Source organism: Bicyclus anynana, chromosome 7 (genome assembly GCF_947172395.1).
Source record: "Bicyclus anynana chromosome 7, ilBicAnyn1.1, whole genome shotgun sequence".
Classification (NCBI taxonomy): domain Eukaryota; kingdom Metazoa; phylum Arthropoda; class Insecta; order Lepidoptera; family Nymphalidae; genus Bicyclus; species Bicyclus anynana.
The window spans coordinates 10,128,379-10,142,748 of record NC_069089.1 but is presented as its reverse complement, the minus strand read 5'-3'; the positions used below and the strand labels follow the sequence as shown (position 1 = coordinate 10,142,748).

The window sequence follows — 14,370 nt, the reverse complement described above, 5'->3', positions numbered from 1 at the left end:
ATACAGTATGCTGTTCCTGCTAGGGGCACTTGCTGTTCAAGTAAATGTAAATTGTAACTTTCAGATGATCAGCACTACAAAATATATCGCCAAAGCGTGCTGGCCATTTGCAACGCGGCGAGCAACATTGGCGTACCAAGCAAATTGCCGTAATACTTACAACCAGTCAAGAAATACAAATATTCCAACATGTCAAATTATTTGTAAAAGGAGTATAGCGTCACTACAAGAGGAGTTTTATTCAAAATTTCAAGCACTTGATCCTAAAAGAAACTTAAACAATGACGTTAATATACGCAACCCCCGGCAATTTGATTTTCTTAATTATTTTTCAAGAACTTGCTCTATCTACAATCGCGACGATTGGCCTAAGAAAAAACCAAAAAGACGGATCCCAAAGCTTATATTAGTACAAAATCCTTTCACTTGGCTCATGACCAAGGTTGATTTTTGTGTACTTAGGCATGTTTGGGATCCAGAGTTTAAAGAAAAAGAATTCAAATTTGGTTCTAAGCAGGTAAAAGATTAAACTCTTACTATACTTACTTACCTATTTATATTAATACAAGATTTGTCATTCCTGAACCGGTGACTGATTTTCGGGAAAAGGTTTGCTTGTGCCATTTTTCATGTGAATTTATCCAATAGTTTAGCGTGTTGCAGTCGGCAAAAAGACGTATAGAGACAGACAAGAATTAAAAAAAATATATAGTTTACTAGCAGACGCCGCGCAGAATTACACGCGTGGTTCCCATTCCCGTAGGAATACGGGGATAAAATATACTATAGGCTATATTTTATGTCCGTATTCCTTTATCGGGGATAGTGTTATATGATAGCTTTCTAACAGTTAAAGAATTTTTCAAATCGGTTCAGGAGTTTCAGACGCTATTCAAAGCAAATAAAAAAATAACAACAAACAAATAATCACGTCTTTCCTCTTTATAATATTACTATAGACGCAAACAAATTCCTGTTATATACAAATCCCGCGAGAACCATGGATTTTCCCGGGATAAAAAGTAGCCTATGTTCTTCTCCAAGGTTCAATTTATTTCTTTACACAATTTCACCCAAATCAGTTCAGCCGTGAAAAGGTAACATGCAGAATAACTTTCAAATTTATAATATTACTAGCGGATAACCGCGACTTGGTCCGTTTCTATTTCAGTTTTTACATTGGTTTTTGGCGAAAGGAAAAATAGCCTGTGTGTGTTAGGTAATCTAGAGTAAAATTTATTTCCATTTCAGCCAAATCACTTCAGTAGCCGCAGTGTAAAGCAAGAACAAACACACACTAATATTCTATAGTAAGTTTGTGTACAAACATACAAACTTTCGTCTATAGAATATTAGCGTGATATACTAGGTAAGTGTAGAGTATGGATTTAATAAAGCAACCATACGTGTTTCAGGCAATTGCTCGCGTGACTGAAGCGATTAGTGGCGGTCAGTTCCACGAACTAAACGGGCTTCTCACAAAGGCAGCTCGCCTGAGCCTACTCCGAGATATAGAACGGAATTGGAGTGATAAGCAAAGAGAGCTACTAGCCCTTAATAGAAACGATATACAAATATCATCGCCACGAAAAGTATATTTTATAAAGATAGCTGGTATGTTAATGTTTTAGGCTATTTGCTATGTATTTTTTAACATACGAAATTTGATTTAAAACCCTTTTCATCCAATAAATAAATCAAATGTGTAAAGGTCGCTTCTGTATCGGATCTTAGAATCGCCTTTTGTAGAAACACGGGATATGGTGTTTTAACTTGGATTTTTTGTAATCTATCTATACTTATAATAAATCTGTAGAGAGGTCAATTCTGTAGATACATGAAATATATTTCCAAAATTACTATCAGGGGGTAATTAGTGATGAATACTGATGCCAAAAATACAATCAGTAAAATTTTCGTCTATGTGTCTGTCTGTATGTTCGTTATAGAAACAAAAAATACTCGACGGATTTTAACGAAACTTGGTACAATTAGGTATTCTTCATACTCCTCCATAACGCTACAATCAATAGGAGCAGAGCATTGAAGGGAAATGTTGGGAAAACGATAGAAGTTACTGCATTTTTTAAGCTTCCGTCGTGTGGTAGGGTAGGGTTTTGGCAAGAATAGGGTTGGATTAGGTTAGGGGTAGGAATGAGTTCCAACTCATCCCCTGTATAGTAGGGTAGCTGTAGAGTGGCAGTAGGATAGGATCGTAGTAGGTTAAGTCGCGGGCATCCGCTAGTTATAAATATCTTTAAAACTGATAAAATAAAAATATTATGTCATGTCTACCATACCCTACTCCTACCCCTACTTAAAACTCAAACGTTTATGTGGGAAATAGAAAAGGGTTGATTTTATGGTTTTCCCAGCTATTATTCTAATTTTTCTCACCTTTTAAACCTTCCCTATACCTCCACGAACATTTCAAGACCAAGATGAGATAAATCCGTTCAGCCGTTCTCGAGTTTTAGCGAGACTAACGAACAGCAATTCATTTTTATATATATAAGATAGTGATTGTTATTATCATAACATAAACTTGAAAAATGTAATTAGTATAATATTTTTTAATACAATAGCCATTATGGAGTTAACATATTTTTTCTATATTTCAACTTTCTGTTTAACTTCATGGAAATCGTTAGACCCATCTCCCATACTCAGATTATACGAGTATTTAGAATATCATGCACATGAAATAAACTTAACACAATATCCATGTAGACACCATGGATATTGTGTTAACACAAAATCGTGACATAAACCACAAAATACATGTAGTGATGAGGGTCGGGGCGTCAAAGTGCCTCATTTCGTGATCTTTTAACCTCCCAAATCGGACACAGGCTGGGTTGGGTATGGTTGCGGGAACAATTTGCAGGCATAATAAGGCTTTACACCTATGCCACATTGTAAGTCAATTCGTTTACATGCTTTGCGAAGTTTTGCTCTGTTACAGACTACATCAACTTTTAATTTAACATACCTTTGAAACCCAACCCACCAACGCTGGCAAAATTACCATGGTTTCCCTACATACTATTGACGACTTATGACGTGTTTCAGATAAAAAATTCTGCGACGTGGATATGGCATTCCTAGCTTTGAAATGGACACCGATAAATAATGTTGATGTCCTGCTGTTCACCGAGATATTTGCACGGTTCCATAGGGAGTACACGCCGCATTGCATACCGGAATGGACGATTGCTTATTTCAAAGTCACCCGTTTTGAAGTCATGCGACGATAAAATTTTATAATGAATAGCAGTCGCGTAGCGTAGACAAATCTAGCATCAATATACCATTTTCGAGGATTTTTAACCGACGAAAAAATTTATTTTTTGAGAAATTTAATTTTAGTGATACTTTATTTTAAAATGATCATGTCTCACAATAATTAGTTTCTCTGAATCTAAAATAAAATTGAAAGTATTTAAAAATTAAAAAAGTAACAGTTTATTGTGACACAGTTTACTAAATATTATATATTTGCACTAAATATTAGATATTTGCACTAAATTCTTGGGGGTTGTGAATCCGCGCAGGCCCCTTTATGTACGAGGCCGTGGGCGACCGCCCTATTCACTCACTCGCTACGTCACTGATGAATAGTTTATAGATTCCGTTGCTAGTAGTTTCAGTTCCACACTCTGATGATGATTCCTCCGTTTCACTCCGAAAAGCACCCTAAGGAGATTTTTACTCAATATAAATATACAATTATATTTTTAAAATTCAACTTTATTTGGCTTGCATATTAAAGTCAATTGAAAAAATAAAATTTGTAATTTGTTATTTTATTTAACAAAAACATTTGTAAAAATATACATTCTCATGTGTGTAACTTGAGATTTACAGATCTAAAATTAGCTTCTGTGGGTCTTCGAGGTATTCCTTGAGCTGGTTTGAGAATCGGGCCATTGTGACACCGTCGATGACTCTGTGGTCCGCAGACCAACTCACTGATAGGATATGAGCTTTTACCACGTTGCCTTCTGAATCAAATCTGGGCAAAACCTGAAAACATTCAATGAACTTTCTTACGTCTGGGTGCGTCAATTTTACTACTGGTGCTTTACTAGCGCTTTTATTTCATTTTTCATTCATTATTCAAGTTAACATTTTTTTTTTAAATTATAATTATCTAATAAGATAACCGCACCGGAGAGCGCAGTGTTGGTTGATCCCCCCTAGGTGGACTGAGGACATCAAGCGGGTTACAGGGAGCCGCTGGATACTCGCGTCTCAAGACCGTTTTGTTTGGAAGTTCATGCAAGAGGCCTATGTCCAGCTGTGGACGTCCATCAGTTAATGATGATGATGATGGATGATGATGATGATGATGATGATGCTGATGATGATGATGATGATGATGATGATGATGATGATGATGATGATGATGATGATGATGATGATGATGATGATGATGATGATGATGATGATGACGATGATGATGATGATGATGATGATGATGACGATGATGACGACGATGAATAAAATAACTCCAAATAATAAAATCTTTACCCTACTAACAGTAGATAGATAGATTTTATCTGAACAATCAATATTGTTATTCTAGCTATAAGATAAAACTATTAATTATTTCATAATGTAATTATTATAATCAGTTTTGTTGGATAAAGTGCTCTATCATAATATAATCGTCGTAGATAAAAACAATAGACAAGTAGAATTTCAATTTACAGGCTTAAGAGAGATGTTAGTGGAACTATCATACTGTTACGAACCGGGGTTTTATTTTAGGAGTCACTACTATTAGGATCCTCCGTAACAATACTTTACTACGTAGATTGTTCTATTTCTGTTATATTCTGTTCTAAATTACAAATTTCAAGCTTAAAATTAATTTCTAGTACAATACAGCCTAAAATCGAAATTAGAAACAACCTTCACCCATCTGTTTAATGGATGAAAGAGTTTTATTTCAATTTAGTACCTATATTACAAATTATATTGCAAGTAGGATGCTTAGAAAATGCCTGGCCAAACTATTAATAATCATTAATAAGTTTTACGCAAATCGACTCTAGGCAATCTAAGTTTGATATAAACTTCATCCACTAAACACAAGGGTGAAAGTCGTATTCAATATGGATCGTCTTCTAATACTAAAACGTTACCTACTCATAAATATGACTCTTAGTCTATGTAAAATAATGAATTAATAATTTAATAATAAAATTAATAATAACCTGTATTTTTCCTAACGCTCCAATCGACACTTGTGGAGGGAATATAATTGGCTTCGTGTAAGTACCTCCTATCTGGAATAATAATAAAATTTGTTAATATTTCCCATATTGTAAAAATTGATATCCATAGAATAGTTATTGCAGTTCTGAAATTAGCACAAAGAAATTCTCGTGAACATAACTTACAATGCCAATATTAGAAATAGTAAACGTTCCACCAGTTAATTCGTTAAGTCCAAGTTGGCCTTTCAATCCTTTTTCTTGTAACGAATTCAGTTCAACTGCTATCTCAAAAATGCTCTTTCTTTGCACATTCTGTAACAATATTATTAACATTATTATATATTTTTAGCAAAATAGTAGTTTTCTATTTTTGAACTGATAGTACTTACTATACTATAAAAGAAAATAGTATACTAACTGAGTTTGTTGTGGCTTTCTTCTCTTATGAGAGAAGAGACGGAACTTTGTGTGAAAGACGTGCTAATCTCTGAAACTACGTGTTCGATTGTAAAAATGTTTTTTTTGTATGTGGAAGAGGACACTCACGAGGAGTGACGTAGGCTGGTTTAAAGAAGAGGGTCGGTACAGGAGGGGAAGCTTTGTATGATTTTTTTTTTTTTTTTTATTCTTTACAAGTTAGCCCTTGACTACAATCTCACCTGATGGTAAGTGATGATGCAGTCTAAGATGGAAGCGGGCTAACTTGTTAGGAGGAGGATGAAAATCCACACCCCTTTTTCGGTTTCTACACGGCATCGTACCGGAACGCTAAATCGCTTGGCGGTACGTCTTTGCCGGTAGGGTGGTAACTAGCCACGGCCGAAGGCTCCCACCAGCCAGACCTGGACAAATTAAGAAAATCTCAATCTGCCCAGCCGGGGATCGAACCCAGGACCTCCGTCTTGTAAATCCACCGCGCATACCACTGCGCCACGGAGGCCGTCAAAAATCTGTTCTTTAATAAACGGTCTTCCACGAAGCCGGTGGAGTCTGCCAGTTAAAAATGAATAAATTTTGACACATATTTTTCTTATCACAAAAAAATTTATATGTACAAATTACTCGTATACTCACTCTGATAACTGGTACGACTAAACCATTTGGCGTGTCCATCGCTACACCAATGTTATGGCTGGCTTTGTAAATTAGATTTTCATTAGAACTGTCTAGGCTGCTGTTTAGTATTGGGTAGGCTGTGAGACTCTGAGATGCGGCTTTAATAATAATAGGCATGTATGTAAGTTTCACTCCCCTTCTCTGAACAACTTCTCTTAGCTTCTCTCTTGATTTTACCAAATTTGTTACGTCATATTCATCACTAAACACAAAGTGTGGTATTTTCTAAAAAGAAAATTTAGAATATTTAATGTTATTATCATCATCATCATCTCTTTTACCTTATCCCACTTCTGTCTGGTCAGCAAAATATGTAAATCCCTTCCATTTGCTTCTATCATTCGTTAAATTAGCATGTTTACCCCTTTTACACACATGTCTTCTTTCACAAACTCCAACCTCTTCCGTTATCGCTCAATCCTTTTTCACATGACAAATTGTTTTTGAATATTTAATGTTAGTATTAGAATATTTAGTAACATACAAGACTAGTAAAATGTAATAAAAAACATACCATTGCTTCAGTCATAGACTTCACCATAGCTTTCATAAACCCTGTAACAGGAACTACTTTGTCTTCTAAAACGACTTCTGTCCTTGCAGTTGCTGTAGCCATAGGAGCAGAAATTGCTTCTACGGACAGAACCTTATCCGCCACGTCATTAGATTTATCTGCAGTAATATTTAGGTGAGATAATACATCTTCCTTAAGTATTCTGCCATTTCTACCTGTAGCATTTATACTACTGAGGTCCACCTTAGAATGTTAATGAATAAGATTTTAAAATATTGTTACGATATTTCAATATGTATATCTAAAATATTATACTAACTTTAAACTGTGCAGCAATTCTTCGTACGGCTGGGGTGGTTAATACCTTTATACGTTGAGTACTTTTAGCCTCTGTTTTTGATACATCTTTGGTAGCATTGGATGAGATATCTGATTCCGGTGTACCTGTACATAGTTATTGTAAAATTACATTAACTTATCTGATATCTAGATATTACGTATTATCTTTTATTTATTAGTATTACAATCATAAACATATCATATTCATTCATCACAATCAGAATCATCTGATCTACGTGAGAAAAAATTAGATATGATTTCGTAATACAATTTCAATTATTTCGTATTACCTGAATAATAATACCAATATTAGTTTACCTTCATCATTTGAATCATCAACTTCTATATCGACCAGTGCTTGTCCAACTAAAGCCGTTTGATCAACCTTGTGATAAAGCTTTGTAACAACTCCATCGTATCGGCTAGAAATTGTCACTGATGCTTTATCACTTTGGACCTCACATATGTTGTCAAACTGTTGAACTCTATCACCTACTTTAACGAACCTGCAACAGTTAAGAGTAAAAAATTAAAAAGAACCTTACTTTTCGACTAATAATTTATTTTTGTTTAAAAAATTATTGATGGTTTTATTTCTTTTTTTTAAATGCATGAATATAATAAACTAAATTAACATCATACTAATTATTATTTACTTCAGCTTTAGATGAGACATTGTATTCAAAGATCGTTTACATTCTAAGCGTCGAGTTATTTTGAATGTTCGTATGAATTCATTTCACTATCTTTCGTTTCTTTAAAGTAGTCTAACGTTCAAAATAAGCCCATCTCGCCTATCTATTAAGTCTTCGAATCGTGCTGATTTTCGAGACATAAAGTATCCCAAGGACCTCTTGGTAGTATGAACTCAAATCGTTTCAAACTCAATTCGTTTGATTTCATACAGTACTTTCGGCGTGATGTGCAGCTATATCTACCTACTACTAGATACCTACTGAAGGTTATTTAAAAATCTTACCATTCTTTAATAACAACTTCTCGTATTCCTTCGCCGATGTCGGAAAGATTGAATGCAACTATTTTGTTAACGGTGCTTGTTGTGTGAAACCCTCGGGGATTTATTTTAGTTTTTATCCTGGGTATAGTATTTATACAAATCCTTGAGCTAAATGTGCATCTAGCCTAAAAGTGATTGGATGAATTATTATTAGTTCTACAGTGATGGATTTACCAGCGGCTGAGTAGGCTGAAGTCTAGGGCGGCAATTTTTATATAGACATACTTAGTGAATGCTTTAATTATAGAATAGGCTAAAAATTATGATTATGATGATGCAAGTATGGATTGGTACGAAAATTTTATTAAAAACGCTCGATGAAAATTCCCTAATCCTCATATCAATCAGATTTAACCAAATCAATTTCGGATTATTTAATACGTGCCTACATAAAATTATCTACTCGAATATAAATACCGAAATTAGAATCTAATCGATTTATTGAGGATTTCCCTAAATAGAATCAAAACGTAGGTTACAATCAGATCTTTAAACGAAAAAAATATGAAAAACGATGAAGCTGCTCATTATTAATAATAAATCATTTTCGAGCCACATAATTAACTAGCGGACACCCGCGACTTCGTCCCCGTGGAATTCAGTTTATCACAAATCTCGCGGGAACCATGGATTTTCCGGGTTGAAAGTAGCTTATGTCTCCAGAATAAAATCTATTTCCATTCCAAATTTTAGCCAAATCGGTTCAGTAGTAGCTGCGTTAAAGAGTAACAAACATCCATACAAACATTTGCGTTTATAATATTAGAAGGATAGGGCCGCAGGACGGCTTCAAGTGGGTGTTGGATTTGAGTAGTATTTCAGTATTCGGGCATGTGACTCGACATTCATGACCATTCTTGACTTAACAAAAATATTGAGATAAAATTATCAATGGGTAATTATTGTGATGCATGATAGTTTAAAAAAAACCGGCCAAGCGCGTGTCGAGTCACGTGCAGTGTAGGGTTCCGTAGATTAAATTACCATTTTAAACCGTTATAATGCTGAAAAATTGAAAAATGGTGCAGCTGTTACATCAATAATATATTTGAATACCTATCCAACGATACTCTACACCACTCTACACTATGTGATAGACGAGGGAAAAATCATTCTCACTGTAAAGTGAGAATGATTTTTCCCTCGAAGTGTAGAAATAACATTTTTTTTTAAATTTTTCTTTACTATCTTTTAAAGACGTGATTAATATATATAATATGCCAATCTTCAGCTTTCTAGATCACTCTTCGAGTTACATTATTGACAAATTTATCTAATTAAATACCAACGGAATTTGACGTACTGACAGACATGGTGAAATATTATAAATATTATATACTGACTTATAGTTTCACGAGTTATTTGTGGCCTACGGAACCCTAATTATAATTGCTAGGTAACAAGGCTTGTAATGTAATATATTAAATTGATAAGATTACGTCCAGTTGGGCCTTATCATACGAGTATTTAGATCTGTAAACAATGAAATTGTTGTTGTCTCTTTTTAAATTTAATCGCAATTTTAATTAACAAACTAAATTATAATAAGTAATTCGTTTCCGTAATATGTACCTACAAGGTATATTAGAAGAGTAGGCATTATACGAAGGCAAAAGAGAAAATTCCTTCTCCGATATACCTAAGTAAATTTGTAATAAATCTTTTCTAATAATCAAAGCATTTTGCATCTATAAACATCACTGCTCTGCTTCCACTTCCTTATAACATATTTGTATTACGAAAGATTTTCGATTTGTAATAGTTAATAGCCCAAAATTCATAACGTTACTCGCAAACGTTATCTGTATTTACGAACATCTGTGTGAAACTATACGAGACTCTACTTTTACTTCTCTATGAAGACAATTAGTTTTTCACTTCAGTTTCCAATACAAGATTATAATATCAAACTGTATTTGTGTTCACTAAAACTTACGTCAAAAGAACTCAAGAGCAACACGTGCTAATAACACACTAGATAAATTAGCCGGTTTCTATAACTAAAAGAACACTTACGTAACTTAACTTGTTGTACTTATTTATGCTCCTCAAATGAACCAAGCACTTCCTCGCTGCAAACGCCATCGTATTAGCTCACCACATAACCTTATTTAGCTAAATTAACAGTTAAAACACAAGACATTTCCACTAAATAATAGTTGCAGTCGTTCGCACACAACTGAATGTTGTGAGGCCACATTATCAGTGACTCGGAGCGTTGATTAGCATTTTTAAATAAAATTATACAACAGTATGATACGTTTCGTGAGCTCGCACGTCATGTCTTCAATATTCAAAAGGGTCAGAGATCAAAAGTGATATAAATGTACCTACTAGCGGATGTTCAAGACTTCTGCCGAGTGTATGTAATTCAGTTGTTTCGAGTTGTGTTTTTTCCTCACATATCAATATAAAATCTTTTTGATGAAAAAAAATTGACGGCCTCCGTGACGCGTGGTATGCGTGGTGGATTTACAAGATACAAGGTCTGGCTGGCGGGAGGCTTCGACCGTGCACCGTAACGGCAAAGACCCGACAGGCGATTTAGCGTTTCGGTTCGATGTCCTGTAGAAAACGAAATGGGTGTGGATTTTCATCCTATGCATAACAAGTTAGTTAGCCTGCTTCCATCTCAGATTGCATCATTACTTACCATCGAGTGAGATTTCAGTCAAGGGCTAACTAGGAAGGAATAAAAAAAATTAACTAACATTAAACACGTATTAAATAAAATAAAATTGTTTGGATCATCTGCAACAACACACGTATAAACTATTAGGTACATACCAAAGACAACGAAAGATAGATATGCTGATCTATTGATTGCAAAGGCCTATTCTAACTTCATTTAATAAACAACAATAATGTCCTGTAGTAATTAACATGATATTTTAAAATGTTCACTAACTAACATTGACATTTACACTTACATTTAGGTATAAGTACCTACCTATCTATGAATTAATAGCGATCTTCAAAAACAGAAGAAGAGTATTTAAGGATGATAAAATAATAATGCTTTATAAGCAATTGTTTTTATTAAAGACATAATAAACATGTTAATAAAGTGAATAAATACAATAATATATAATTAATAACGGTAATGTTATGCACGACGAGAGCGGGGCAACACATAATAAATCAGAACAACATCAGTTTTGTGATTACACATTTCATTTCTTCTATTCTAATCAGCTACGTGTATCACAGAGGCATTCTGCCTATAATCTGTTACAATCAATAAAACTGTTGCATAATACGAGATAGATATTACCCGATCGAATAACATAATGTATGTCAATTAAACTGGCTAGAGGCTAGCGCAGACTGGGGATTGGACGACAGAGATTTTAATAATTATTATCCAATGTAATTATGGTAGCAATACATTTCCATGCACAGTAATCATGTTGCATAATATGCCGATAGATATTACCCGATTAAATAACACAATGTATGTCAATTAAACTGGTTTGAGGCTAGCGCAAACTGGGGATTGGACGACAGAGATTTTGATAATTATTATCCAATGTAATTATGGTAGCTATACATTTCCATGCTCAGTAATCATGTTGCATAATATGCCGATAGATATTACCCGATTAAATAACACAATGTATGTCAATTAAACTGGCTTGAGGCTAGCGCAAACTGGGGATTGGACGACAGAGATTTTGATAATTATTATCCAATGTAATTATGGTAGCTATACATTTCCATGCACAGTAATCATGTTGCATAATATGCCGATAGATATTACCCGATTAAATAACACAATGTATGTCAATTAAACTGGCTTGAGGCTAGCGCAAACTGGGGATTGGACGACAGAGATTTTGATAATTATTATTCAATGTAATTATGGTAGCTATACATTTCCATGCTCAGTAACCATGTTGCGTATGCCGATAGATCCGATCGAATAACATATGTCAATTAAAGTGGCTAAAGTCTAACGAAGACTGGGGATTGGACGACAGAGATTTTAATATTATCATCCAATGTTAATAAGTATATATATATTATATATATATATTACATTGCTCAGTAATTAATCTCGGTGAATCGAGATGCAGTTTTCTCTGAATTCTGCGGCGGGAGGCGGTGATATGCACTAGTATGCGATGGTCTGCAAAGTTGCACAGAATGAAACTTGACAAATTAAAATACCATAGTCGAAAGACGATTAAATTAAAATTAAAATTGAACTAGAAGATTTTTCTTTTTAATCAACATTGAATTGGATCATAAAATGGGAAAGGGTACTCAATCTTATGATAAACTATAGAGAAATTCTTTGATGTGCTCCCCTGTCGTCCACCAAAGTGCGCAGGCCTACATATAAGCGTTGCATCATTGAATCCAAATAGGCGATGCCGCTAGTTTCAACGTGTAATGAACCGGCGTTGGCCGTTGTGTTAGGCCAATCAACATCTGGAAAACAGTGTTAAATACTGATACCTCGTGATAGCGACGCAAATGTCATTATTGTTGGTTAATCTGTGCTTTATAATAAAGAGGCAAAACGGAACGTAAATGGTGACAGCGTACGTCATACTTTGACAACCTTTTTAAATAAAACCAACGACTTTTACGCCAAGCGCCTAACCGTCAACACATATGTTTCCGAATTAAGCCGTTTTATACAAAGTAAATCAGTGTTTTATTAAGCCTGGCCCTTACAAATTGGTCCTTCGAGCCGGATAATTGTGGTATATTCCACACCTCGAATAAATATACGAGTGGTAGCTCGTCTAGAAAAATGTGCAAAATTTTCAGACGTCAACTATTATTGACATTTTTAAAAGTCTTTAATTGTTTATAACTTTTGCAATCGTTTCTGTGCGGGTCTGAAATTTTTGCACATTTTTCTGGACGTCATAACGAGTCGTATGAGCTACCACACATATTTAATTCGCGGTATCAGTATTTAACACCATATCCCAAATGTTGATAGACCTATGTGTTTTGGCGTTGTGACGTCGTGTTGTCACCCTCGACACGACATTAAGTTGTTAGAGGATGGTAACTGTTTGTTGACCCGTAGTAATGGATATTAAGGGTCATAGCTCATTAAAGTCATTCGGCACTCGATCAGCCACGCCACGCTTGGATATAGTAAGCGCGTTATCAACCAAGTCGTCAGTTTATACTTAATAGGTCTAAACTGACGACTTGGTCTTAATAACCAATTTATAGGTCTACTACAATCTACAAGACCTCTTTTATAGGTGTAGCGTTTGGAGCTTAAATCCCATCCCATCAGACTGCTCCAATTGGCAGACGTCTTAAGACAAATTAATTAAACAAATTATGGCCTCATGACTCAGTTGATAATGCGCTGACTATAGTATTAAGTATATGGACTTTCAGGAACGCCCATTACATCAATGCCGTAGCGTCACAGGATCGCCTTGCTCTTAATTTATCTCGAGACCTAACAGTGACGGGTTGTAATGAGATATATAAAAAAATGTTTCTTAACAAAAAAAAATTCCAGACCACAATCAAAACCAACAATTTTAATATTTTTAGGTACATAATCGTACAAAACAATAACGCACCCTACATTAAACAGCTGCTTTACTTCGCTACGCAGAAGTCTATGAATACAGGGATATTTATCACGTCGCAACTGTCTATAACACATATCTATCTAGGTATAATCAAGAATATACAAAATTTACAGTTCCAGAGTGTTATCAAATAAATATATTCAAAATCAAATAATATACTTGTAATAATAATAAATAATATTCTATTTGGAAGTTATTAACGACTTTCATATATTCTCTTGAGCATGTTGATGAACAATTTTTCAATGCAATGTATTCACTATACATAATATGGTAAGTATTTTCTATATAAGATGTTATTACATTTTACTGCACGTTACGTTACCTTGTAATAAACTCCAATTTGCTTCAACTTATAATCTATTTATAATTTTAATGGAAAACATTTATTTTACATGTAATTTATTATATAATGGAAAGCTCTTACAGTAAATTAACAGATTATCCGATAAATCACAACACATTTGGATAATACGAGTAGAAGACAGGTGAACAGCAATCGATAATAGTGGAAGACGTTGTTTGAATTATACACGAGTATATGGCGATTACGCACTGAATCCGGTCCGATTGCGTAAAGAT

At 34.5% G+C, this 14,370-nt stretch overlaps 2 protein-coding genes across 2 annotated transcripts; one reads left to right on the top strand and one right to left on the bottom strand.

The window, feature by feature from the left end:
- Positions 1-7: 7 nt before the first annotated feature.
- On the top strand, positions 8-3,739 carry LOC112053297 (m-AAA protease-interacting protein 1, mitochondrial). Its single transcript, XM_052882654.1, has 3 exons — positions 8-517; positions 1,416-1,614; positions 3,073-3,739. The coding sequence occupies exons 1-3, from the start codon at positions 8-10 to the stop codon at positions 3,255-3,257; spliced, it is 894 nt and encodes a 297-aa protein (XP_052738614.1). The 3' UTR covers positions 3,258-3,739.
- Positions 3,740-3,861: 122 nt separating this feature from the next.
- LOC112053303 (lipoamide acyltransferase component of branched-chain alpha-keto acid dehydrogenase complex, mitochondrial) lies at positions 3,862-10,462 on the bottom strand. Its single transcript, XM_024092690.2, has 9 exons — positions 10,229-10,462; positions 8,174-8,337; positions 7,513-7,700; positions 7,175-7,299; positions 6,856-7,098; positions 6,300-6,566; positions 5,409-5,537; positions 5,223-5,294; positions 3,862-4,026 (listed from the first exon to the last, which is right to left on the bottom strand). Exons 1-9 carry the CDS (start codon positions 10,295-10,297, stop codon positions 3,862-3,864), a joined length of 1,422 nt encoding a protein of 473 aa, XP_023948458.2. The 5' UTR covers positions 10,298-10,462.
- Positions 10,463-14,370: the final 3,908 nt, after the last annotated feature.